General features: G+C 42.9%; 1 protein-coding gene across 2 annotated transcripts in view; it reads right to left on the bottom strand.

Annotated features, from left to right (window-relative positions):
• hspg2 (heparan sulfate proteoglycan 2) overlaps positions 1-25,880 on the bottom strand; it is a 63,702-nt gene that overhangs the window by 3,116 nt on the left and 34,706 nt on the right. The window contains exons 31-84 of one of the 2 annotated variants that reach the window (XM_088362562.1): positions 22,613-22,683; positions 22,474-22,538; positions 22,238-22,378; positions 21,594-21,785; positions 21,399-21,437; positions 20,295-20,501; positions 20,137-20,190; positions 19,681-19,764; positions 19,024-19,116; positions 18,851-18,943; positions 18,528-18,758; positions 18,336-18,449; positions 18,131-18,258; positions 17,674-17,760; positions 17,450-17,508; positions 17,055-17,219; positions 16,851-16,961; positions 16,659-16,759; positions 16,365-16,545; positions 14,158-14,217; positions 12,262-12,384; positions 12,029-12,181; positions 11,258-11,418; positions 10,957-11,034; positions 9,705-9,840; positions 9,476-9,627; positions 9,201-9,336; positions 8,992-9,135; positions 8,783-8,917; positions 8,251-8,432; positions 7,983-8,178; positions 7,701-7,880; positions 7,294-7,554; positions 7,003-7,165; positions 6,549-6,646; positions 6,205-6,471; positions 5,974-6,086; positions 5,554-5,701; positions 5,353-5,469; positions 5,229-5,246; positions 4,290-4,374; positions 4,053-4,197; positions 3,874-3,976; positions 3,695-3,804; positions 3,524-3,632; positions 3,350-3,448; positions 3,035-3,256; positions 2,540-2,784; positions 2,277-2,448; positions 1,784-1,906; positions 1,500-1,556; positions 630-705; positions 464-542; positions 205-252 (exon numbers count right to left, since the gene is read on the bottom strand). In XM_088362562.1, coding sequence (XP_088218688.1) covers positions 205-252; positions 464-542; positions 630-705; positions 1,500-1,556; positions 1,784-1,906; positions 2,277-2,448; positions 2,540-2,784; positions 3,035-3,256; positions 3,350-3,448; positions 3,524-3,632; positions 3,695-3,804; positions 3,874-3,976; positions 4,053-4,197; positions 4,290-4,374; positions 5,229-5,246; positions 5,353-5,469; positions 5,554-5,701; positions 5,974-6,086; positions 6,205-6,471; positions 6,549-6,646; positions 7,003-7,165; positions 7,294-7,554; positions 7,701-7,880; positions 7,983-8,178; positions 8,251-8,432; positions 8,783-8,917; positions 8,992-9,135; positions 9,201-9,336; positions 9,476-9,627; positions 9,705-9,840; positions 10,957-11,034; positions 11,258-11,418; positions 12,029-12,181; positions 12,262-12,384; positions 14,158-14,217; positions 16,365-16,545; positions 16,659-16,759; positions 16,851-16,961; positions 17,055-17,219; positions 17,450-17,508; positions 17,674-17,760; positions 18,131-18,258; positions 18,336-18,449; positions 18,528-18,758; positions 18,851-18,943; positions 19,024-19,116; positions 19,681-19,764; positions 20,137-20,190; positions 20,295-20,501; positions 21,399-21,437; positions 21,594-21,785; positions 22,238-22,378; positions 22,474-22,538; positions 22,613-22,683 — 6,910 coding nt within the window. The remainder of the gene's footprint in view (positions 1-204; positions 253-463; positions 543-629; positions 706-1,499; positions 1,557-1,783; positions 1,907-2,276; positions 2,449-2,539; positions 2,785-3,034; positions 3,257-3,349; positions 3,449-3,523; positions 3,633-3,694; positions 3,805-3,873; positions 3,977-4,052; positions 4,198-4,289; positions 4,375-5,228; positions 5,247-5,352; positions 5,470-5,553; positions 5,702-5,973; positions 6,087-6,204; positions 6,472-6,548; positions 6,647-7,002; positions 7,166-7,293; positions 7,555-7,700; positions 7,881-7,982; positions 8,179-8,250; positions 8,433-8,782; positions 8,918-8,991; positions 9,136-9,200; positions 9,337-9,475; positions 9,628-9,704; positions 9,841-10,956; positions 11,035-11,257; positions 11,419-12,028; positions 12,182-12,261; positions 12,385-14,157; positions 14,218-16,364; positions 16,546-16,658; positions 16,760-16,850; positions 16,962-17,054; positions 17,220-17,449; positions 17,509-17,673; positions 17,761-18,130; positions 18,259-18,335; positions 18,450-18,527; positions 18,759-18,850; positions 18,944-19,023; positions 19,117-19,680; positions 19,765-20,136; positions 20,191-20,294; positions 20,502-21,398; positions 21,438-21,593; positions 21,786-22,237; positions 22,379-22,473; positions 22,539-22,612; positions 22,684-25,880) is intronic. The other variant, XM_088362571.1, reaches the window with a different exon arrangement.

Below are 25,880 nucleotides of genomic sequence, written 5' to 3'. Positions count from 1 at the left end.
GATGATGAAAACAAGCGGAGAACACTGAGAGTTTTTATCATAGCATACATTAGCAACATTAACCTTTCATACAAAAATTCTATTCACGTCATCATCATTGGTGACATGCAAAGATGGCTGTAACCTTCCAAGCCATGTGGTGATGTGTACATATTAGTATGAAAACAGCCAATGTGTCGACTCATGCCAGATAAGAGTGGGTACCTTTTTACTAGCATGCATCTTTCGCAAATTGAGTGTGCCATTGGTTTCCTGAAGGAAATGAAGTGGAAGTTAGAGAAGCAACATGCATTTATACAGACATAGCATTCCCACAGATGAGCCAGTGCAAATGTTTGATAATCGGTGAGGAGAATGCAAAAAGCAGTGTGGTATTGCTGTTGACATCAAAGTGACAAAAATTGCACATTTAATGTTAAAAGAACTTCAGCCTTCTCAGAGCCAGTCTTAGATCAGGACTTACGACTCCCTGCCACAGGATCAGACCCTCGGAAGAGAGTGTATTGATCTCCAATTCGATTGTCTCCGGCGTGTCAGGTGAGCTGAGGCATAAAAATATGTAAAGATAAATATGATGTTACGTTGAAAAAAAAAATGTGAGCGTAAAAAAGTTTACACAAACATATTACCGTCTTTGCATAATGGACTTAGGAAGGGCAATGTATCCGCCATTGTGAAAATGAGCTGCATACTGATAGGGAGAATCTACATGCCATGGGGAAAAAATACAAATCAATACAGCAATCAAATAACAGGCAAGCTTCTCATTTGTATTGTTTTGGCGCCCTCCAGTGGCAAATATTTGGAGACCTGTTGAGACAGGCTGGGTTAGACAGTGATGGAGAAGGATCACACTCGATTGAGCAGTAGAGAATATTTGTAACATTTACCAGAACAAATCGTGAATAAATAAAATAAATTCATGAACAATGTGTCATGAGTTCCCTTTAAAAATGTACTCAATGTAACTGGCAGTATGAACAAAGTTGGCATCTGCTTTGCATGATCAAATTCTATTTGCAAATAACAACAAAGATCTGCTGTGCATTCAGAGCAAATTTCATAATCACATGACTTCCGACCACCAATAATTGTGACTCCATGCAGACAATAAAACACCCAGCACAGAGTAAAAGTCATTCAAACAATAGTCAGTTGTTAATAGAATAGAAATGCAAACATGGAGAGCATTCAACATTTGGGTTTCAACATTTTTTTTTAGTTGTTGTCAACAGGCAGAACAATGATGTGAGTGATCATCTGAGATGAACTGAGATGACGAAAGGATGAATTAAGGGAATTTTGTGAAATTGAAATAAAAACGCAGGTCCTTTTAGTGCTTAGTATCGATTCCCCCTTCCTCGCATTCCAAAGTGAGTCCTAGTTGGAGTACAGGCGCATGTTTGGTATGTGTCAAGAGGTTATGGGGCCCCTCGACCTCGGACGGGTCCCTGTTAGTCACGGTCAGATCAGTCAGACTCAATATTCACATACTGTACCATTAGCCTCGCTAGCTTCTGAATTCCATGCGGCCTCGGGGAAGCTGGAGATGCGGCCTGTGAGCGCAGGATATACATTGTATATACAGTACGTAAAACTTGAGAGGGGAGTGGCTCAGATAAATTGAATCTGATGGCGATAACTCCCAGAATTCTGTCCAAAAAGCCACCGATGCTCCACACTGGTGAATGTGAATCATTATAAACCTGACAAAAGCCTTAAAAAATGACTGCACTTCTGTTTTCAAAATGGCAGCAAAAGTACCAAATCATTCAACACTTACTTTCTTCACAGTTGAGGCCTGTGAATTCTGAGGGGCACACACAGTGTCCGTTAACACAGCTGCCGCCATTTTGGCACTCATAGTCCCGCTGGCACACGTCTTTCATGATCTCGCAACGCTCACCTGCAGAGTCACCCGACGATTAAACCATTTTGAGTATATAAATCAAAGCACTTGGAGTACCGTATTTTCTGCACTATAAGGTGCACCGTATTATAAGGCGCACCTTCGATGAATGGCCCATTTTAAAACTTTGTCCATATATAAAGCGCACCAGATTATAAGGTGCAACTTCAATGAATGGCCCATTTTAAAACTTTGTCCATATATAAGATATAAATATTGGACACGCCTGCTGTAGTGGCTCAATATTGGTCCATGTATAAGGTGCACCGGATTATACGGTGCACTGTCGGCTTTTGAGAAAATTGGAGGTTTTTAGGTGCGCCTTATAGTGCGGAAAATATGGTATGTAAATGATTTTAGCACGAACCTTCAAATCCATCCCTACAGAGGCACTGGTATTCATACTCCGCATTGGGCATACAGTGGCCTCCATTCAAACAAGGCCGCCGATCACATGGGCTCGTATCCACGCACTTGAGGATCGCTCGACTCTCAGTAAAGCTGTAGGACAGATCAAGCTTCTTGTTGTTGATGAAGACCTAAGCAGGAAGTAGGGAAAATTTGTGGTGACATGTATGCATAAATCCATATAGTGCAGCGGCTCTCTGATTCGGCGTGGAGAGAGCTCACCTCTCCAACGCAGCCCTCAAACATTTGGCTGATATTTGCAGGCTTTGGCAGGATTTCCATGTTGGGGACACCTCCCAGGAACATTGGAGTGTGGATATTGAGGCCCTGGGCTTTCCCAGGAGAAATCTTTTTTTCCACCGGGCCATGGTCGACTCTGAGGTGACCGTCTCGCATGTTCCGTTCGGCCACAACTCTGTGCCATTGGCCCAAAGAGACTGGTTGTGGACTGCGAAGGATGGCCTGGCCTGAAAATCAAGATGGACACACCAACGTTCAAGTCATTTCAAGCTGAGAAGATGTTGACACGATTAAGCTCTAATTCATAGAAACAGTTTTCAAATTGTACAATTTAAATAATATAAAACATAATCTTAACATCATTATTTTTTGGGAAAATATATTTTATGAAGCTGCTTGTTTTCATTTATCTCTGAACAATGGAAAGCCTTTTTCAACCTCCCTGGTTAATAAGCATACGTTTCATATTGAGCATACCTGTGCCCAGTTCATATTTGAACTCGACATGTCCGTCCACCATAGAGATGGCCACAAAGTCCTCCACTTTCATCTTCTTCCCTCCGCAGAAGAACATCAGACCATCTCGCTCAATGGGTTTGAATTCCAGTTCAACTCGCAGGTCATCGTGGACGTTGGTCAGCGGAGGATAGGAGATGTACGACTCTTCCCCGTCGAACAGCGGAGTGGTTACCAATTCGCCTTGGGAAGATGAGAGAGTCAGTTTTGTTCTCTATTTCAAAAGACTACAAATATAAAAAGTTCAAGCATTGACAGAAGGACTTTCTGACTTACCATCCATGCATTTGTTTCCAAATTTGCCCAGGTGGCAGCGACAATCATAGCCCAGACCGCTTTGGCGATTAATGCAAGTGGCGTCTGGTCCACAGGCCTCTGCGGGACCCAAGTCACAAAAAGGCGTTGCGTACTCGAGTCGTTAGCATCGGTCGCTTGCTTGTCAGCACGTACCTGAGTGGCAGTGAAGGGACGAGTGATGCTGGCAGTTGCTGCCAGTGAATCCCCGAGGACAGCTGCACGTATACAAGCTGGTGTCCGAGTCCTGGCACCTGCCTCCATTCTGAAGAGAAAAATGAAAACACTTAGTGGTGGAAATTTCACGAAAGCTAGGCGGAAGCTGACCTGGCACGGGCGATTTTTGCAGGTGGGACAGTTGGTAACTCCGGTGGAACTGCGGTCCATATCCTTGAAGATGACCTCCTCACCTTGAATGACCAGCTGGCGAATGCAACCTGCACGTGCCCAAGTAATGGTGAACGTAAAAACCGTGCAGCTGTACCACACAGAGTTTCAATGCTTACCAACAAAACCAGTCTTGATGCCAGTAGTTTTGTCCAGAGCAGTGTAGTTGGGGTAACCGCCCACGTGCAACTCCTCATTCAAATCCAAGCCCTTGAACTTACCCTGAGAAGAGGAAATGAGCAGCTTTGAGACACAAATTGCACATGTGGAATTTTAGCACTGATGCGAGCCGGGGTACCTGCGAGCTGCCATTGACCGGCTCGCCTCCGTCCACCACGATGTAGCCCAGGGTAAGGTTGCGATATATCTCGACTGTGTGAAATTCTCCCAGTTTGACCGGGTTGGGGTCGCGGATGGTGGCCATGCCCGAACCCACGTCAAACCTACGATGACACAAAGAATGCTCTTGCTGCTGCCACCGCCTCAATTTAAGCTATTAATCGTCACGATACGTAAATCCATTGCAAAAACTGACCTGAACTCTAAACGGCCACCGACGAGGCCGAGAGAAATGAAGTCGGCTCCTGTACTCCTCTTCTGACCGTTATAAAGGATCATACCTGTGTGTATGAAAAATAACATAAAAGAAGTCAAATATAATAATAAAACTAGATAAATATTTTAATTCAAACAGAAATTGCAAAGAAAGAACACGGGAAGGTGTGAAGGGCAACAAATCAACATTTATGTGTACATAATTACCACTAATTAATACAGTGATAAATATGCAGTCGTAGTGGTCAGTTGACACTAATTTGAACTGAAATGTCAATATACATATTTAATGTATTATTTCATGTTGTATAGAGGCTCTAATAAAAAGTAAATTATAAAATAAATACTTAAATAAATTGTTGATAGATATATGAGTTGAAGTGAGTTTGTGAAAAGTGATATTAAATGTATTTCTTTTTTTCAACTATATAAAGCTTATTATACTTCATTGATAAATAACATAAAGCTTTGTTGTAAACTAAATTAAAATGAAATAATTCATTGATACACGTGTCAGTGATCTTTGGAAACGAGATGGTAAAAGCAGCATGCTGTGGTGGAAGGAAAGTGGTCCATTCCTAAGCCAATCATTTTCACATGACGAGCGTGGTGTGCAGCTCCACATGCTGGGAACACATGCTTCCGGAAAAAACAGTAACTGAACCGTAAGTGCCTGCTCGGAGCATTACTGATACAGATACACAATTTGAGTTCTGTATTTCAACTGAATATCAGTTTGCTGTTGGTTCCCTGATAAAACGTGCGACAATTATACGCCTGAGTTTGATAGGCATGACAAGAACCAAGCACCATGCATTTGTATCACTCTCAGAGCAGCAAAACTAGCTTTGAGCTTAGCGGCAAGATGTGAAAGCTGGATGCTGCATCAGTTTCTGCAGATTCAAACACTGAGACTCACCAGCGTATAATATCAGACCTGATCAAGGAGGAGAGAGGGACCGAGATGTAATGACATTACACATCGAGTTATACGCTCAGTAACAATGTGAAAGCAGATTCTGGATGTAACGCAATGTACTCACCATCAACATTATCGGGCCTAAAGTTGATTTTGATGTTGAAAGCCTTGTAGGCGTTTTTGATGGTGGGCAGGGTGAGATAGGACAGTGGCTCTTGGGCAAAGTACGGCATCACTCTTTCTGGAACAGGACGTCGTCTCACAGTTAGACACAACCACATTTAGCATCGTGCCACCGTGTGATGTATAAACATCGCAGACTAACCATGAACATCCAGTTTGGTGAAGGCTTCTACTTTGCCTTGTTTGTTTGATGCCGTGCACACGTATGTTCCGGAATCGCTATGTGTGACCCGAGGAACTGTCAGCACGTTTACGTCCTGGAAGCACTTTGGGGGTAGCTCACCCTCGAGCTACAAGTGGAAGGCATAGACACACAAAAAAGGTCAATTGTAAAACCGGATGTCAAAGACAGTATCTGCTGAATGTAACCATTAAAGTAAATTGTAATCAAAATTTGTTGCTTTTAACATCAAGTGATCAGTGACTTGTGGCTAACGTCTCCAAAGTCAACAAAAAATGTAAATAAAATGAAGAAAAAACACTAATAAAAGCAAGTAGCACTTCCACCTTTGACTCCAGGTACCTTAAGAAAAAAAAATTAAAGCAACTTTATCTTGCTCACCTTGGACCATTTGATTTCAGGTACAGGATATCCCGTTGCCACGCATGGCAGAACTGCATCTGACCCAACGGTCACCTCCTTCGTTTCAGGGAGTGCAGAAATTTGAGGAAGTGCTATGAACCAAAACAAAGCAACAACAAAAAACAATGAGAGACCCTTCAGATAGGTTTTACTTTTCTGCCTTTAGCTCTGCCTCGCAACAAGTAACCAGACTAGCGATAATGTACTCACACTGGACATTGAGGACCACCTGGGACTGCACCGAGCCGACATCATTAGTGGCTGTGCAGCGATACTGTCCCGCGTCCACCTCGGTCACCCGCTCGATCTTCAGCATGCCACCCATCACCACGATGTGGGTTGGCAGAGGCCCGCCCACTTTACTCCACTTGACGGTGGGCTCGGGGTCACCGACGGCGTGGCATTCAAACTCCACCGAGTTCCCAATCATGACAGTCTGCACTGAGGTGCGTACATTGATCATCACCTTGGGTAGTGCTGTGGAAAAAAAGAAAACACAATAAAAAAAAAAAATTCTTACAAAGTAGATTAATTCTTTTCGAAATGAATCCTACCTTGGACGGTCAGCCTGGCTGCGTCCTGAGCCTGACCATATATGCTGCTTGCTCTGCAGATGTAAACACCTTCATTGCTCTGCTCAATGTTTTCAATCCTGAGGAAGGGCATAAAGATAAGCTACGGCTCCTTTTCAGCAGTCAACCTCAATATTTACCAAACTAAATTAGTGCACTTTATGTCCTAAGCTCATTTAATGGGTTAGGTTTAGCGATTTATTATTAACAGAAAATGTAAGAGTCACATAACGGAGAGAATGATCCAGTTCTGAATGTTAATATAAATAACTGTAAATAAAATTGAGCGCATACAATAAGTCAAGCTATTTAAAAACATTGGGGAACAAATCTGCTTGATTTGGTATAAATTGCCAAATATGTCTCTGAAGTAGTCGCACTGTTGTACGTGCGCTAATAAGGAGTCGCATATCTTGCTATCTGCGATGTGTGTTACCTGAGCACGCCATCCTTGATGTGGTGGTTTGGGGGAAGGCCACCTCCTTCTTTCAGCCACTCAATTGTAGTTTCCACCCCACCAGCTGCTGAACATGTGAACTCCACAGCGCTGCCCTGAGCCTTCACCTCCACTTGTGGTGCCACACGCACTGCCAATGGCGCTACAAGGAATGGAGTAGTGTTATGTTGCTAGAATTGTGCAAATGATCAAATATTTTTGTCAGCTTTTTATGGTTGAAGCGTTGTTTTTTAAAATATCCTTTGAAGGAGAGAGGAAGTTCTCACTTACATCTGACTGCAACTTTAGCCACAACTTCACTGTGGCCAACTCTGTTGCTGGCTACACACTTGTAGCTCCCAGCATCCTCTGCTGTGGCCAGATTGATTTGGAGATCGCCGTCGCTGACCTGAGCCCTGGAGGGTAACGCACCATCCACCTTGGACCAAATGTAGGTCAGTGGTGGAGTTCCGTGAGCTAGGCACTGCAACCTGATCACCTCCCCAACACGCACTGCCACATCATCAGGCACAGAAGTAGCATACGGAGAGGCTGGGGAAAAAGTTTATCATGAGTTTAAAGTGACTTACTTTAACCGGATCTCACATCATGTTGTTAGTCAATTTAAACTGAAAAACCGGACACCATCCATAAATTTGAAACCAAACATGAACAGAAATGAAAACATTGTTTCTTACTTTCGACTTCCAATGTAACGGTTACTTCAGTCGTGCCCATGTTGTTTACAGCACTGCAGATGTATTCTCCAGAATCTTGGCGCCCCACGTTGGACAGCACGAGATTGTTGTCCACCACTTTATGTCTCCAAGGTAGAGATGACCGTAATTTGGACCATGTGATAGTTGGGGCAGGGAAACCTTGGTGGGTGGAAAGTATTGTATGAATTTATAGTTAGAGTCTTTATTCCTGTGCTTAATTTGAAGTGACACAACACAGGACAGTTTAACTTGTTTGTTTACCATGGGCTTCACAGCGTAGGGTTGCTGTTTGACCTTCCACCACAATCATGAGTGGCTCGGGAACGATGACTCGGGGCACTGAGGGCAATTGAGTGCCTCCCTGAACAATGACTTCCACCCGAGTCTCGGTGCTATCGTCGTTGTTGCGCGCTATGCACACGTACGTGCCACTGTCTTCTGGACGGGCCACAAGTATCTGAGCCACAGGAAAGACAAATATAAGGTTGTTTTTACGGTTTAGGTGGTGATCAGGTAACAGAGACAATACCTGCATGACTGCATTGGACTCTGCAGGAGCGGGACTGCTCAGCTTGATCTTACGGTTGTTGTCCAACCTGTGCCATGTGACAGAAGGGCGGGGCTCTCCTGAAGCCTGGCAATCCAGGTTGATGGGTTCACCCACCCTGATGCGCACTGGCCCAACAGGGGTGACAATGGCCACGGGGGGCTCTGATTGGACAAACATGCAAAGTCGTGAGATAGAAGACTGTGCAAAATTATGGACGGATGGGCATGATGACATTACATTGTGTGGAATTTTATTGTTCTCACTGTCAAATGTAGCAGAATTGGAAGATGTAAACACATGGAAGGCCATAATAGAATACATTTGGTGTGGACACATTTTCAGCAAAGTACTTCTGAAGTAATTCTTTAACTTCATATGCAAACTTTACTTGAGGGGGGGAAAAAAAGTACATTAAAGTTACTTTCCTGATGAATTATAATTGATTAACATGCCCGTGCTGATTAAGAAACGTTATGGAGAAAATCTCAAAAAGGGTAAGACATTATCTTACCTTTTACGATCAAGGACACGATAGTGTGGGTGATGCCAAACGGGTTGCTGGCCACGCAGCGGTAAGCACCATGATTCATAGGTTTTGCATTTGCTATGGTAATCACAGAACCATCAGGACTAACTCTGACATTGTCTGTGGGGAAGGGGCGCAAATTAAAACCCGCTGTACCTTTTGAAACACACCGACAGAGATATTTTGGTCATTACCTGGCAGTGGTTGGTTGGCAGACAGTTTCCACTCCAGTCTAACAGGTTGGGCCCCGCTGTACACTTTGCACCTGAAGCTAGCCGATTCACCAACGCGCACTGCCGCCGTGTGAGGCTCAATGGCAATGATTGGACTTTGAAGACCTATAAAAAGAAAGGAGACTTGCACACATTTGCCTTCACGTAGGTAAGACGTCAAGTTAACTTACGTGAGGATGATGACGTGACCGACACGGAGACAGTGGCCCGGTGGATTTGAGATCCCGGAGTGCTCTGCACTTGACAGATGTACTCTCCCGAGTCCTCTGAGGTCGCTGACAGGATACGAAGCTGACTGCCAACCACCTGTGTGCAGAAGATGCAGTTATAATAATAATTGATAGAAAAAAAAAATATAATGATAATAAATATGACTACATTTTTCTGAACAAACCAGTGGATTTATCGGGCAAACATGGGCGTAAAGTCACAGTCAAAAATCTACCTGGTGATTGGACGATAGGCTCCCACCCGCTCTCGTCCAAGTTACTCGGGTAGGAGGATTTCCAGAGACGATACAATTGAGGTACACGTTGTGACCTTCATGGACGTCCGCTTCTGACGGCTGGATTCTAACATTTGAGGAACTTTGATCCACTGCATGAGCACAAACAGACTCAGTGAAGTAGCCCACTGCCAATCAACCCCAAAATCGAAATGACAGAGTATCTCACCTTTGAGCACCGAAACTTTAATGGGTGCACTGTTCGAGCCGACGCTGTTGCTGCCCACACACATGTACGTGCCTGAATCCGATACTTTTACATTTGGAATAAGCAGCGTACCGATATCCGTGCGGTCCGTGCTGGCCTAGAGTCGACATACCGAGAAGTGAGAATATTAAAATGACAGGTCACACACAATTTCTCATCATTTGATACCACAGCAGCCAGCAGATGATGAACAAATTAAGCACTAGCGGCTTACCTGGATCGAGTCCTTTGAAACAAGCACAAATATGACATTGTGACATCACTAGCTAATGAAACACAAGTGCACTACTACGTGTAGGCTGGAACAGATTCTGCTACAGAAGCTTGTGCCTAATTTCTACGACACACAAATGATTGTATTAAAGGATGACTACATTGGGGCTGTTAGAACAGACTATGACACAAGATGGTCCGATTAAGGACTCTAGAAGGCCAAAGCTCACCCAGTTTGGAAAACTTTTTTTTGTAAAAACTTGCCTGTTTCGCCTCAAGGCTAAAAATGACATTTTATTAAAATTCCTGAAAGGAGAAGGGATGAGGAGGTGGTGGGAGGAGCAGGAGGGGATCAAGGAAGGCATTTCCGCATCTGGGGGCTATTGGGGCATAGACAAAGCTGCTTAGCTGCAGCCTGTCTGAACGTAAGCCGGGCTAAAGTGAGCAGCAGCTGAGGCGGGCCCTAGCGAGGCATGTATGTGAACACACTGATGGGTTGACAAAGCCAGCCGTTTGCCAGAATATACAGAATTTCTGGTCGGTTGCACGGCAGAGTCTGGCTTCGCCTGGGAACGGCCGAAGCGAAGGAGTGGCACAACTAAACAGGCCCGAGAGGTTCGCTGTGCCCAGGAGCGACCAATAAAGAAAAATTTAGCGGCACAAAATATGCGTAAAATGCTTCCGGAGTTCACTGTATGTTTTGGACTGTTTCTAGATGATGGTGAGAGGAGGACGGTACAAAACGAAGGACAGTGGATCAGCAACAGGAGACAAAAAGCGCTACATGCAAGTAGATTAAGAAGCCAATTGGATCTAGCAAGTTGGTTTGAATGTTTTTGGCATCAACTCTAAAAGACATTGCTTGGGGAAATTAAGGGTTCCTACAAAGTGTGAATCAAGGACATATTGGATCATGCATTTGGTTAACAATGTGTGAAGTAGAGGACAATGGATTTGATCTACGGACTAGGACGGACAGACAGTGGACAGATGGACAGACCTGAAGCTCCTCAACACGTCTGTGTAACACATCGACACTGTTGCTTTTAAACTGTTGGAAACCGTGAGAGGGAACGGCCTGAGCAAACGTCAGAACAAGGGGAGGTACCAAAAAACAAAAAAGGGTTGGGGTGGGGGGGGACACAAACACAGGGAGGAAAAAAAATAGAGGTAAATGGTCAAAATGCAGAAATGGTCACGATAAGATTGAAATTGGAATCTCCTGTGCAAGAAAAGGTTTTGTGAACACAATCATGTTAGCATCATTTTACTTCAGCATCATCATCATGGTGGGATCTCACCTGGGGTGGGATTTGTCCTCCATTTTTAAGCCAGGTAAGTTTTGCAGTTGGTGATCCTGAGGCACGACAGTACAACCTCAACGTATCCCCTTCATGAGCGTCAATATTTTGGGGGCTGACTTGGACTTGCGGCACTGTGCCAAGACCATTCAGGTTTGACCCTTAAAAGCAAACAATCAAACAACAAAAAATTCTCTCGTCAATAAAGTGTCATATTTGTGTTAGTCTATCTGTTCATTGGTTCTCACTCCTACAACTACTTCCTGGTTCATGGAGGGTAATGCACATGTAAGGACCAAACTAAATAAACTTAGAGTAGTGGCATTTTGTGAGTTTTCTGTTGATGTCAAAGTGACTCAAACTGTGAAATTAGATCTCCCCCAAACTCTATTTTTTGTACTTTTGGGCAATTCTGTCCTGTCCTTTAATCTCAATTCAATTCATTTCAGTTCCAAATTTCTTCTAAATTTTAGAATCAGACTTTTAAGTAAACATTTCTAGATGATTTTTTCCTCTAGTAAATATTTTTTTCTGAAAAATTATTATTGTCATTAATAATAATAATGATGATAATAATGATCATAATAATAATGTACTGTTGACCACTGTTATTATTATTATTATCATTCTTGTAACAGTGAGTGTTAATCTTAGAGAGATGATTGATTTTGAAAACAATTGTGCTCATTAAAACCACTGAAATAAGACGAAAAAACTTCGGCCCAAACTTTCTGTAGTGAGAGCACACTAATGAAGATACTGAGATCATACTTCTGACAAAGAGGGAAACCCGTGCTGTGTGCTCGCCGTGGGTGTTCAGAGCTTTGCAGGAGTACTCCCCTTCATCTGTCAGCTCCACTGCTGCGAAAGTCAACAAGTTTCCTCTAATTACTGCTCTGGGACTCATTCTGTTCCCAGGACCCCCTGTAAAAAAAATAAAAATCACAATTACATCCTGTCACTACACCAGTGGGAGGACAACCATTCTACTTGTGGTCACATACCGATCCATTCGAGGGCAGGATTTGGGTTGCCAGTTACTGTACAGCGAAACTCGGCTCTCTGACCTTGCTGGACGGTCAGTGTGGAAGGGCTGATGGTAGCCACAGGCTGGGTCGCCTCTGCAGCTACAAAAGACATGACAAAAGACAGTCAGAAAGACAAACTGAAGGAATTTGTGATGGAGTGCCGCGTAGGCAGTCTTGAGCTGCAGAGTTGATGAAGGAGAAGGAAAGTGGCACGAAGCCACTGGTGTGGCCTCGGAGCATATTGCTGCCCGTAGGAGTTTGGCAGGCTGCGATCCTGTAAGCCGCCAAAGCAAAAGAAAGGCTTCTTTCAGCACGACTGCAGCTGAAAAGTTCTTGAAACTATGACATTCTGATCTTAAAGACATCAAAAGTTGGGTGAGACTCCATTACGCCGATGGGAATGAAAACGGATAACCTAAACAGCTTGGATTTTGAGAAGATACTCCATTGATACTTAATTTCGCCAAAGTATCCCCTTTTTTATAGCGTTTAGGTGTGGTACACCGAAAGTCTAAAAACAGTCCTAAACTTGAATCCAACAATTTGTTTCAAATAACAGCTGAAATCTAAATCACAGTCATTAATCTACACTGCCTCTTAAAAAGATGACAGTGAATAAATCACCTTTGGTTGGTTCCAACCAAAATAAAAATAAAAAGAGGGCAAATAACCTAGGTTTTGCATTTTATGTTATTCTAGATAAATGAGTGAGCCAAGTTCGACTACATAACTCGAGAAATCATCTAACAAATTCAATATGCCCTTTTTAATGTTTTGGTTGAATACATATTAAACACAAAGTGTAATATTTGATTTCCATGTAACCTGTTCACAAATAGGCTACATGGTACATTTAACTTAGTGATGCAAAAATGAAGCTTCAAATTTGTTTCATGAACCAGTTGCTGTATTTTTTACACCTGTAGATGGCGCTCTGTTTAACATTTGGTTGAAAGTACACCAACTTGCCATTTCTTAAACCCATTTAAACCAACATTGCTAATTAGGAGTCAAAGAAAAAAAGCGGTTCATGAAGCAAATTTGAAGATTCATGTTCCCATCACTAATTTAACAACAGTATACAAAGAGGCTGTAATGGGATGTATTAAGCACAGTATGATGTTTGAAGCCCAGATGAAATCAGTTACCCAGCTCAGCAAGTTTCTTGAGAGGACAAAGGAAAGAGGAAAAAAAGAGAAAAGAAATAGACATCTCCAAAGTCGGAATGTGGAGACACTGCTTCTCTTAAATATTATTCAATTTGTTGGCGGACCCTTGGAACAAACTTGTACATTGGAATTCAACAAAAAGCAATTTTACAAATTGCAAAACTTATCAAAACTACCAAAGGGGAAAAGTATGAGTCAAGTGCTTAATAGACATTCTTTTGTTTTTATTTTATTAGTATCAACAATTAGTATTTCATTTTGTACGTATATGATGTTGGTGGTATGATGGCATAGACTTCCATCATCTAATTGGGATAATTTAATTGAGCTTCCTGGCATGGATAATTTGTTCCAAGTGTCCACTATATTCTTACATATGCCTTGGCTATGTTTGCGTTACTTTCAAATATTTTTTTCAGCTTACGAGTAAAGCCTTGCTTGCTAATTGGAAGTGCTCTCAACATTCATGAGGAGTTGTCTATAAGGCTGGATGTATCATTTTCCCTGCAGTAACAGAGCTCCATAAACCAAAAGGAGAGAGCCAGTAATGCTCATGTACAATCCAGAACATGTGATGGACTAAAACTCAGAGCGCAGGTGATTGTACATGGGCCCTACCAGGCGAAAAGTCAACCTCTGAAAGATGAGCGCATGCAGATGCAGAGAGAAGCGAGAGGCAAGTGTTCTTCCGAAGTAGACTTACGCTTTCTGTGTCCTTCAAACATTTCATAGGCTGTGTAAAACATCTGTGTCTGTGAGGCCTCTAGAGATGGGGGAGGGAAAGGGAAGAGGGGTGGGACAGGTAAACTGATAGGTCAGTCCTTGGGGTTGTTGATCACCCGTCTCTTCTCGAGACTTTCTTCAATGTGAGGCCAAACATGAAAATAATTGAACTCAACTGCATCTTTGGGTCTTTGAAAAGCGCTATACAAATTGAATGTAGTATTATTATTAACTGACATTATCCCGACAGGAAAGAGTCAGGTAGATTTTTGGAGTTACCAAGTATGAATATGCATTCAAAAAGAAAATAGGAGTCTTACTTACTGTAGCTATAAATGCATGATTGTGGGTGACCAATGATTTATGCAACCGTATATGCGTACGTGTGTTTCAAGGTCCCATTTGAATTTCGGTGTTATTTATTCATACTCGCATACAATCAAATTGAAAACTTACCTCTGACGTTTATCAAGATTTGGAGCCAACTGTGTGTTAATGCAAATTGGATCTGGCTTATCTCACAACAGATAGGCCAATGGGTTCAATTTGTAAAAGAAAATGGAATACAATAACAAATAAGACTGACAATAGAAGACAAAACGGCGGACGTGGTTCAGGCGGTTGAGCGGTCGTCCAGTAACCGAAGGGTTCGAATCCCGCTCTGTGGGCAGCCACGTCTCCGGCAGCTCTGGCTACTTACGTGCTTTACCACCACCAGAGTGTGAATGTGTGAGTGCATGAATAATGTATCCACTGTGAAGCATCTTTTAGTGTCTGAAAAAGCACTGTATGAATCTGATACATTATTACTAATATTAAAACCCTTTCTCACAATGTTTCAAAAGTCAAGACAACAAAAATACAATTACTGAGCAAGACAATGAGATGAATATGCAGGTACGTGACATGCTGGTTAGTAGCAAAAAGCCATTTGACACACATAAAAAGAAACATTGTCACATTACAGCTGTTAAAAACATACAGCTTGTGGTCTTTTTTTTTTTTTATTTCTGTTCAAAATAACAGGAGCTCTGTTCTTATCATTATTTGAATCCATATTCTATTTTCCATCAAATAGTTCACAGTCACGATAAATATTACGAATTTAAACACAAATGACTTAGAATGTGGACGTTACATGTGACATATTTTTTTTAAAAGAATATTAAAAACATGTTCATACAAGCAACTTTGGGTATATTTGCGAGTGGTATGACGTAGACAAAGCACCAGGGAGCATGAACAAACACAAAAAGCGACGCAATTAAATGTTTAAGGGCTAAAATAAAGCCTATGAATACTTGTTTATAAATCTCTCTCAAAATGCGACACATGACGTGTAGTTAGTTACATTTGCCACAACAAAACATTTCTCTAAAAATTTCAGTCAAATACGTGCCAACAACCTTGCAGATTATAACACCATAGTTGTTTTAATGGTTCTTCTTAAAATCGGAAATAACTGAATCATGTGCCATAAATGTGACTCGTGCCGCTATTCAGGAAACACTGGCTATTACATCAGAAAAAGTCACACAAGTTTTGCCAACTGGATGGCAGACAGCACCATTTGGGTCACAGGAAACCATGACCTGGATTATTTCATTCATGAAGGAATACTGGACGTCTTTGGGTTGCTCCTTAAAAAAGTCCTCTTTGATTGTCTGAGTCACTAAAGCACTTGTCGGGTATCCACATTCCTCCTCACCATTACACTACGCAGCTCTGGCAGGTAGGACACCCAGGAGCCCAAAGTTAAAGGATTCAACACCCTGCTAGTAGAATCTCAAGCCAAAGGAGTCATCCATAAGAAAATAAACCACCACCGATTTGATCCAAGCCATATGAAAAAGTTGTCATTTTAAAACCCACAAGCTGTATCTCTGCAGACAGAGCAGGAAATTCCTTGAATCAGACAAAGTTGCACCAGCAAGAATAAAAAAAAAAAGAGAGATGGACCGGCAAATGTAATTAAAAGTGTTAGGAGCAAAAGGCAAAACTATTGGAAGTTAGCGCTGAAAGCTTATGATGTTGTTAGCCAGCAGCCAGCCCAAAGTGTTCACAGAGCACAAAAAGCGGGGAAGCATGCGTCATTTCAAGCTGAAGCAAATAGAAAGGATGGCAGGGGAGGTGGAGTCAGAGCTGGTTGGATGGTGGAGGATGCTAACGGTGCCAAGGATCACAAACCTGGCACATAGAGGACGGCATTGCCCTCGTCCATTGCGTACATGTTGGAGCCGGTGCACACGTACACGCCGGCGTCCTCTGGCTGGATGTTCTGGATGGTCAGGATGCCATTGAAGTCCATTGCCCGGTTGGGAAGTTTCCCGTTACCCAGCCGGGTCCAGACCAGCGTGTAGGCCGGCGACTGCAAATAAACGCAACACTTAAAGGCACTTGCAATGGCAAAGGAATGGTAAATACATATACATAAATAAAATCACATGGCATTGCGTCACTCAGATGACGGATCGTTATTACCTTGCTCTTTGCTGTACAGATGAAGTTTACAGTCGCTCCCACCCTGATTGTTTGAGCTTTGGGTTCCTCAACTGTCACTTCAATGGCTTTGGTTGGAACACCTGAACATTTTTGACCGAGGTACATGTTGATCAACGCGTCTTATACCACACAGGAAGCCTCTCATGGCAGCACGAAACATACGATACACACCTGTGACAATAATTTCAGCACGGCTCCTGTTTGTGATGCGTTGGTCGCGGCAGGTACAGATGTATACACCGGCATCACTTGGCTGGACATTGGAGAAGTACAACTCTGCTCCTGCATACAGATGACAAATATCAATGATAGTCTCTATGAGAGTGTTGTTGATTCATAAATATCTCAATCTCATACAAGTTCAATGTGTTGTACCTTGTCTGAGTCGCTCAGCCCTGCTTGAGATGGGCTGCCCGTCCTCTCTGGACCAGTAGAAGTAGTGTGGAGAAGAAACGGACACCTGGCACCGCAGTGTGACTGAGCCACCCTGGGACGTCCGAATCCTGTCTGGATACACCTTCACCACCAATGAGGCTGCATCTGCAGAGAGGCCAAAGCAAACCTTTGAGGAATATCCTCAGAGAACAGGGAAGACTACAACAACAATAATTAAACTGTCCATAAATATCTCGCTGACAAGAGTCCATTAAAAGCTAAGCATCGTCATCTACCGTGTTCAAGTCTTAAATGGAATCAGATTGAATATAATATTGTGCCTGGTGTGTGTGTATTGCATCTTTGTCATCATTTCTCCTTTTTTATCATCTTACCATCACGTGGACGACACTTCTGTCTCTCCTGTGGGTTGCCGACATAACCAGGAGCACAACTGTTGAGTAAAAATGAGTGACAATTTAACAGGAGAACACAAGTACTACACATATTCAACGCCACGGAAAATCCAGTTTGAGTCTGCAAAAGTTCAATCGATTTCAATGGACACTTCTTGGTTGTTAAAGAAAACGTTCGTGGTGTTGGAGAAAAAAAAACTTACCGCTCACAGTACTGGCCTGTGTAGCCAGGCTGACAGGCAGTACACTGGTAGCCTCCATTTCCTAGGCTCTCACAGGTAGGAGAGAACCTTTCAAAAAAGAAACTAGAATATAATCGACTTTGTTGTGGTAGATGTTCAATGATTAATGCACTAATTTTCAACTAATCGAGTATCATATTAATCGATAAATATTTTGGATCATCGATTAATTGTGTCAGATTTTTTTGTGAGTGGGTGAGCTCATTGGTGCCAATGTGTGTAACTGAACCAAATTTGGATTTTCTAAAGGAGTCACGCAGATAGGAGGAAGAGGGTAGGATTTGGTTTCAAAGTCCAGGAAAGTTTGAATTTCACAATTAGCTTGAATTTGCTGTCAACATGAACATGTGAGCAGTACAAGATTCAAACTATAAATAGAAGAGGAATGTGCAGTCCGGGCTTCTATGCCAGAACTCACTGGTTGTCCGGGTCAGTGTGAGGGCAGGCACAGGGCTGGCAGTCCTCCGGTGTGCCAACAGTGGGGTCACCGAAGAAGCCGGATGCGCACTGTTCACAGAGCTCACCCTGAGTGTGGTGCTGGCAGTTCTGGAAGGAACAAATATTTTGTGATGCGTGTCCATCACACCTCCTGAGACACATTTTGGAAAATTTCTGTTTCCTACTGTGCAGATGCCAGTCTCGGGGTGGCAGGAGTCTGAGTGGCCGTTGCACTCGCACAGCTCACAGTGACCCAGGTATAAGCCTCCACCGGTGCGAGTGTAACCGGGCGCACAATCCTGAAATATAGATTTCGATAATGGAGCACTCAAACAAAGTCGGCACCTTGGTCAGGGGACTTGAAGTGAAAAATTCACCTGGCAGGAAAGACCCTGGTATCCAGGTGGGCAGCGGCACTGCTCCACCTCTAGGGCCTGTGCCAGGCCGCTGTAGTTAGGCACAGCCACTTCCATGCTGACGTCGGAGATACTGGACGAGCGCATCTCGGTGTAGTAGGACGCTCGGATCAGGATGTCATCCAGGTCAGCCAGAACCATCAATAAGTGCTCTCGTGTGGCAGGCATGCCATCAGGGCGACGCCAGTGCTCCTGGAAATGACAAACATTCCAAAATGCAAACGTGCATATATTAGTAACTCCACGTTCGGGACGGCTTCTCATCTGTTTTTTGTTTTTCTTACCTCGGTGAAGACAACCTCAAATTGTTGAGTCTCTCTGCTGCCATGCTGCCTTCTCTGCCACTGTTGTCGGGCTACCAGAGTAATGTCATTCCCCTTTTTGAACAACACAAGAAAGTGTGAGAAAAGCAACATATAGCCAAACTTTGCATCCAATTAAGAAGAGGCACACTCACAATAATCTGTACATCGGCATCTTCAAGTAGAGTTCCTCTTGGACCGGCTACGTGGGAGATTGTGTATTTCAGTTTGCCACCATATGAGCCCACCTTAAATGAACAGGAATGAACACATTTTCAGAAAATACTTGTAAATGGAAAAAAAGACAACAAAAAACCTCCACCAGATTGCTAAATAAGTCAGAATTTTGAGTTATGTTGGTAATACCATTCATGAAATCATCAAAAACAATTGGGGTAAATAACAACATTAAAGTTTTATTATTAGTAGTATTTTATTTAACATTTATTATTATTATTTTTTTCTTCACAAAAACAATTGTAGGGCTGAATATCATCCCGGAAATACGGCTTCTGTGAAACAGGCAAAATACTGACAAGAAATCTTTTTTTTTTTTTTTAATATGAGTCGAGAGCTACCAAATCAGGAACAAAATTGTTAAAACCATTTCCCCTAACTGAGGAAGAATATTGGCGATTATGTGAAAAGGAACTCTCAACAATGAGGAAAAAACAAATTCTAACAGTGGATGCTTATGGGAAAACCAGATGACTGGGATAAAGCAAAGGGCAAAGGGATTGTGGGATGGGGGTCAAAGGGTGCTGGGAAGCCTGCAGCTGGGGGATTTGTCCCAAACTTTTCAGATACAGTACCTTATCCCCTGTGAACTGTGTGGGGAGCTGCCAGTAGAGCACATTGTCCTGGTGCAAGCTGAAACCTTTGTAGACCAGAGAGTACTGGGAGGCAAGAGGTGAGGGAAGCAAAGGAAAATGAGCCAGAGAAATGAAGAGAGGCTAGCAAGCAAATAGGAACCCTAGGAGGAGGAATGCAGAGCATACAGTTCAAGTCTTGCTAAGTACTTGCTCCGGGGCGATAATAAATCACCCATTGTGCCGCTGTCTGACAATAACAGCTTAAGACATCTGAGGCTGGTTTTAAACAGACGTCAGAACAGACGACAGTGGAACCAAAACGGTTCTAAGTGCTGATTCATGGTAGCACAAAGACCAAAGTTACAGTAGTTCATCTATTCCTGATTCTATTCATCTGGAAATCGGTATTTGGTCCTGAATTTTTACTCATGGTTTAGTTAAGCTGCTGTCCTGTACCTTGCTGCCTGATCCAGAAGCACGAGCGGCCGTCCTGCTCACTGTATTCTCGGTCTGTTGATAGACAGCAAAAACCGAGACCGAAAAGAAAAGGAACTAGGTGATGGGGAAACGGAGGAACTAACAACGTCACTCTCATAATCTCTGTCAGAGAGTACCTGCAGATGAGGCGATTGGCCTGGAGAGTACGATTGGGGTCTGGCTCGTCTTACTGAAGAGGAGATGCCAGACGGACGAGGAGGTAAACTCAGGTTACGCAAAGAGGAAGAAGATGATGTCGGAACACGCGAGGAGAGTGGAAATTGTTGAAGGGAAAAGTTTGAGAGGAGTGCCCAGACCTCATCGTCCAGCTGTCTGAGGTCACCCTGAGGGCGCATAGCCAAAGAATCCGTAACCGTAAGCTTTAGAGTTAGCAGACCATATGTAACATGACGGCAAATAATAGTCATGCTTCATCATGCATGAAAGACAGTGAGACTGTACACTGCACACACAAATGAATCAAACTCAAGTCAGCTCTCAATGCAACAATTACTGTTTTTATCTGTGGTCCCAATAATGTTTCCGCTTCTTTGAAGCCCTGTTGCAAGTCTGCACCCGTGATTTAGCCACATCAAAGACGGAGCTCACAAAAGGCTTCCCGTTAGAAATTCTAATCCAGATCTTCATCACCACTGCTATTCAAGGGTCAATTTTTGATCCATGTTCAAGCTATTGGTACATTTTCCTCTGTCGATTTAATCGATTTTCCTCACTCCTAATCTGTTATTGAATGCATGCAGATGCACACACTCTGCTTGTCAACTTACTGTATGTAAGGCAAGTTAGGCTAATTTGTGTATCAATGCTGTAAAGATGAGTCAGTGTCCTTTGTGATCTTTTTATGTTTTATACATTTATGGCACAACAATTTGTAAGGCAAGTTGAACCTAATAATAGTTTTGCGGGTGTTAAACGATGTTTTGTTCTAAATGGAAGCATCTTTCATAAGCTGCACCTCTGGCAACTCTGAATCATTTTATGAATGTGGATAAACTGTAAGCTTTGATGACTTTGCTCATCACTGAACCGAACGAAGCGCTTGGATGTGATGCAATCTTTCTAAATAGAGGTCAACCCTACTAAATTATCCTGCTCATCCTAAAATCATAAAATACACACAAGCAACCAGGAGTTTGGAACAGACCATGCTGCTCTTTGTTTAAAGACAGCAGAGCAAATACAACCCAAAAACACTCAATGCACCGGTCCCACTTTCCTACCTGTTCTGCTCGTTTCAAACGAGTAAAAGACGAATCTTTCTATCAGTGATAAAAGCAAAAAACAGAACTGAATTCATAGAAAGGTAATCAAATATGATGTAGAAAAGACAGACAGCTGATGGAAGAAACTCCAAACAACCGAATGAGAGGTCTACAAGTTCCAGATGCACCACCAGAAGCTCCTTGGGTACTGACCTTGTCTCCCTGGAAGATCCCAGGAAGCTGCCAGTAGTGGGGCTCCTGTCCAAGGTAGTCAAAGTTGCTGTAAGACAGCTGTGTCCCCTCAGTGGAAATCTCAACTGTAAACCCAGTGGTGATGCGGTTTGTGCGTTGACGGTTCACCAACGCGAAACCCTGAAAGTTCCCTGGAGAAAATGTTGTCGATATCTGGAAGAGGAGGAAACACAATGGAGATTATGAGAAATACAAATGGTGGAACTGGAAAGAAAAAAGTGGACATAGTAATTAGAAGGCTTTCATTTGTGAGACTGCTTTCGTCATAAAACCAAATACATACAAACATTTCGAAAATTGCTCCTGCGTGGCCATCGAGAGACGAGCTGCAGTTCCCAAGGTGGAAACCAAGAAAACCACAAGGGTTTATTGCTTTGCAAGGCCTTTCCCATGAGGCAACTCGCTCTTTCCACAGACATGTTTTAACTTCCCTGGGAAATGGTAGACTGGCTATTTTGATTCGAGTGTGGTGGTTTGATTCTGGTTGATACGCAAGAATGTAAAAGGTTACTTGATTAAGAGTAAACTTTTGTTCTTCGGTGACTGCTTAATCCTGAGCCACCAGTGAAGTGGGTACCAATGCCTTATCTCAGATCGGTACTTACGGAGTCTCTGTAGTAGTTGGAACTGGTGCACTGTTGAGTGACACCCATACAGAAACATGACAGGCAGCCATCTTTGTTTTGTTGGCTAAGATGGAAAGTTCCAGACTTGCACCTGGAGCAAGATGCATCTTCAACATTCATCTAGAAGATTAAGTAGGATTTGAATAAGGATTGTGATGCACATGATAATTTACATCCAGTCTATGCTAAAGATAAATCAATCAATCAATCATTACCTTGCAGCGACAATAGCCACCAGTGCAGCCTTCACTTCCTCTTGGATCGCAGTTGTAGCAGTTACCTATAAAAGCACATCCAACCACAGTCAAGACCATATTTGGGCGGGATAATATTAATCTGTGTTAAATCATGTACCATTGACTTCATTGTTGCCAGAAACACACTTCTGTCCAAGCAATGGGTTGCCTGTGTATCCTTGTACACATCTGGATTGGAGTAAGGGAAAAAGGTGAGTGAACAAAACGGAGATGCAGTAACTGGGAAATTCAATTCATGGATGTTTCTAACAAACAGAAAACCACTACACGATGATGAATTCTTTACAGTCCAACATTAAATGTTCTGCAGGTGAGCATGGCCGCTGTTTATAGAACAAAACCAACCAATTCTATTCGGCACAAAAAAAGCTTGCCCAAAAAGCTTTTTTTTTGCCTCAGAAATGCATAAAGCACAGCCCAAGACAAAAAATCTCATTCAAAATATCCCGGAAGGTGATTCTGTGAAATACACTATGATGTATCATTGACCCACAAAGGAATAGAAATGAACAGAAACAAAGTCACCTATTCAGTTTCAGAACAAGATGGTGAGTGTATGAAGAAGAGACTCAGCTCAAAGTGTGACAGGGCAACGTGCAATTGACCCCAGCCAGCCACTTGCAAAGTGCTACCACCAGAGGAGAGGCTGAATGAAGAAGGTTGCCTCGAGGATATCAAGCTTGACCTCACCTGTCCTATGGCAGCTCCGAAGGTCAACAGTCAACAAACTGCTTCCGTGCTGGCAAACTAGTCTAACATCCGAGACACGCTGCAGATTCTCAATGTCCAACATCAGTTGATCCGAACATTGGCCAGTATTTGCGCATAAACGTCAACTGTCAGATTACTGACATTATAAAGAAGCTATAAAATGTCAATATTAACGTAGATGTATGTAAATATTTTTCCATGGTGGGAGTAGGTAGCGGCAGCCATTTTCAGTGAACCACATATTTCATAACAATAATCGTAATCTTATTTCATAGCAGTCCAGCAGAATACACAAAAATGGTGCCAAGCAAATTCAGATTTCCATGAAGAAATATATTTTTTTTTAATCAGAAGTCAGAATCCACACCACTCGTGGAAGACTGTAGGTAAAATTTAATAAATTATAATACAGCTATCGTCAACTGTCAATCGATAAAAAAGTATAATGTGTTCAAATTATTTGGGGACCAAATGTCGCCAATTTTGAGGTGATAAATGTTTCATTTTAATTTAGCAGGACACACCAAAAAATGATCATCTTTATTAAATTTGGTAAAATCGTCCACCATAAGCACAGTCGACGGTCACACAGAACCACAAATCATGATCGCCGCAGCCACTAATGACATCTCACTCGAGATACGTGACCTTTTCAAAAACTAATAAACAAAAAGACCGGAGATAGGTGCAAAATTCGAGGTAGTCCAGTAATGCTAAGCTAACATATCTCTTCATAATAGACAACCACCATAAAAGCACAACATGTGAAGCAAACTCACAAGCAAACATTGTCGAACAATCAAGGCCTTCATCAGGTTCCAGACAGATGCTTATTTTAATATAAATAAAAAGATGGCGAGGGGTAAAATAATAAAAATAAAAAAATCAGTCAAGGCATAATCCAGCCTAGTCATCGGGGATAATCCGTATCGGGATGGCCAGCCTTCCCAGGACAACATGAAGAGAACCATCTGGATTTTTATGTCCGCCTTTCAGTAGCTTCAGTAGGTCCAAAATTCCAGAGCTTGTATTTTTCTTGTTTTTTTGCTGTTTTTTCTTCACAAATTTAGGCTTGGTTTTTGTTTTAGAAGATGGCTTTTTCACTGACTTCACGACAGTTTTTGTTTGAGTCAATGGAGATTTGGTTGGTGTGCTTGACTTCTTTGAGGTCCTTGTCTTTGTTCCTTTTGTCGTCGTGTTTGAATTCTTGCCATTAGTTACCGTGGATATAGCAGGAGTCGCCGTTGCTGGCAACGTTGTTTTTGTTGTCTTGGTTCTGACGTTTGGTGTAACAACCTTGACAGAATTTGTAGTTTTAAGAGTGCTGTTTCTTCCCTTTTGGGGATTTTTGTCATGTGGTTGATCAGATCTAAATGCTTTATCTTTTGGTGGGAGTGCTCTGTGAGATGGTGGCTCCAGTTGGAATTTAGTGACCGCAACCTCATCTTGACTTTTCTTCAGCCGTGTTGGATTTGATTGCGAAACATGTTGAGTTGTCACTCGTCTCCTCGCCACCGGTTTTGTTGTAGCTATGGGCTTGGTTGTGGATTGAGGTTGAGCGGCACTCTTGGCGGTTCCCTTCGGCTTTGGTTTTGAATTTGAGACCTTACGTTTGGATGGAGAGGTGACAGGTTTTGCTGTGTTTTTCAGGGATTCTGCTGAGACTGTCGTTTTTTTTCTCTCTCTCCCACGTGCAGTGGTGGGTTTCCTATCAAGGAGACTCGGGGTAGGTATGCTTTGGGGTATCGTAGCTCGATGGGTAGGCGGGTTCTTTGTTGGCATTCTTTTGCTTGGAGCCTGTGGCGTTGAGTACCTCGGGGGTACAAGGACTGTGCTAAGTGAATGCAGGGGCGGCTTTTCCTGGAGTGAACGGGAAGTATGTCTGGTACGTTTCATCTTGTTCATCTCCTGAGCCAGAGCCGTGAACCCATCGATCAGGATCTCTAGCCTTCCTTCCAGTCTGCTCAGTCGGGATTCCATGTCAGTGTAGCTCTTCTCAAGCTCAGTGACCCCTCTGGTCTTTTCCGCAGCTGACCCAAGAGCAATAAGCTCCTTGAGCTGGGAACTGAGATTACTCTGTTGATCTTCCATTCTATGAATGCTTTCCCTCATATCAAGGGTGTTGCTCTCAAGCATGCTCAGACGCTGGTTGAAGGTGTTAAGATGAATCCGGAGCAAGTGCTGAAAGCTTGAGCGTCTGCTGTCCGGGTCTGGTGTGAAGCGTGGTGGGAGTCTGGTTGCTGACTTAGGGGGAGCAACAGAAACAATGCCCATCTCAATTTTGGAAGAAGAAAGTGTTGTGCGTTGGTGAGAGGGAGTAGAAAGTGTTTTTCTGGTTGAGGAGATGGTTGGTGCTGTGGTATCGGGCCATTGGTAGTCAATTTCATCACTGTCTCCACTGCCAAAAGGTGTTATCACTTTATCCACGCTGAAATTTAATACCGCTTGAGCACCACATCCCAAAGGCAGGTAGCCATCTAGCAGCTTCTCTTGGAAAGGGTCCCCACAACTGTCTGCAGATGGCATCTCTTGTCTTCATGTCAAAACAGCACACAATGAGGATTGTTGCTCGTGAAGATGGTTCAAATATTCACAGATTTTTACGATCCACCCAAGTCTCCTTGTCATCTTTGCCACCAGACCAGCAAAGATTT

The sequence above is a fragment of the Syngnathus floridae genome, chromosome 2 (assembly GCF_059516105.1).
Source record: "Syngnathus floridae isolate MCC-2025c chromosome 2, RoL_Sflo_1.0, whole genome shotgun sequence".
Taxonomy (NCBI): Eukaryota; Metazoa; Chordata; class Actinopteri; order Syngnathiformes; family Syngnathidae; genus Syngnathus; species Syngnathus floridae.
This window is presented reverse-complemented; position numbering and strand designations above follow the sequence as displayed.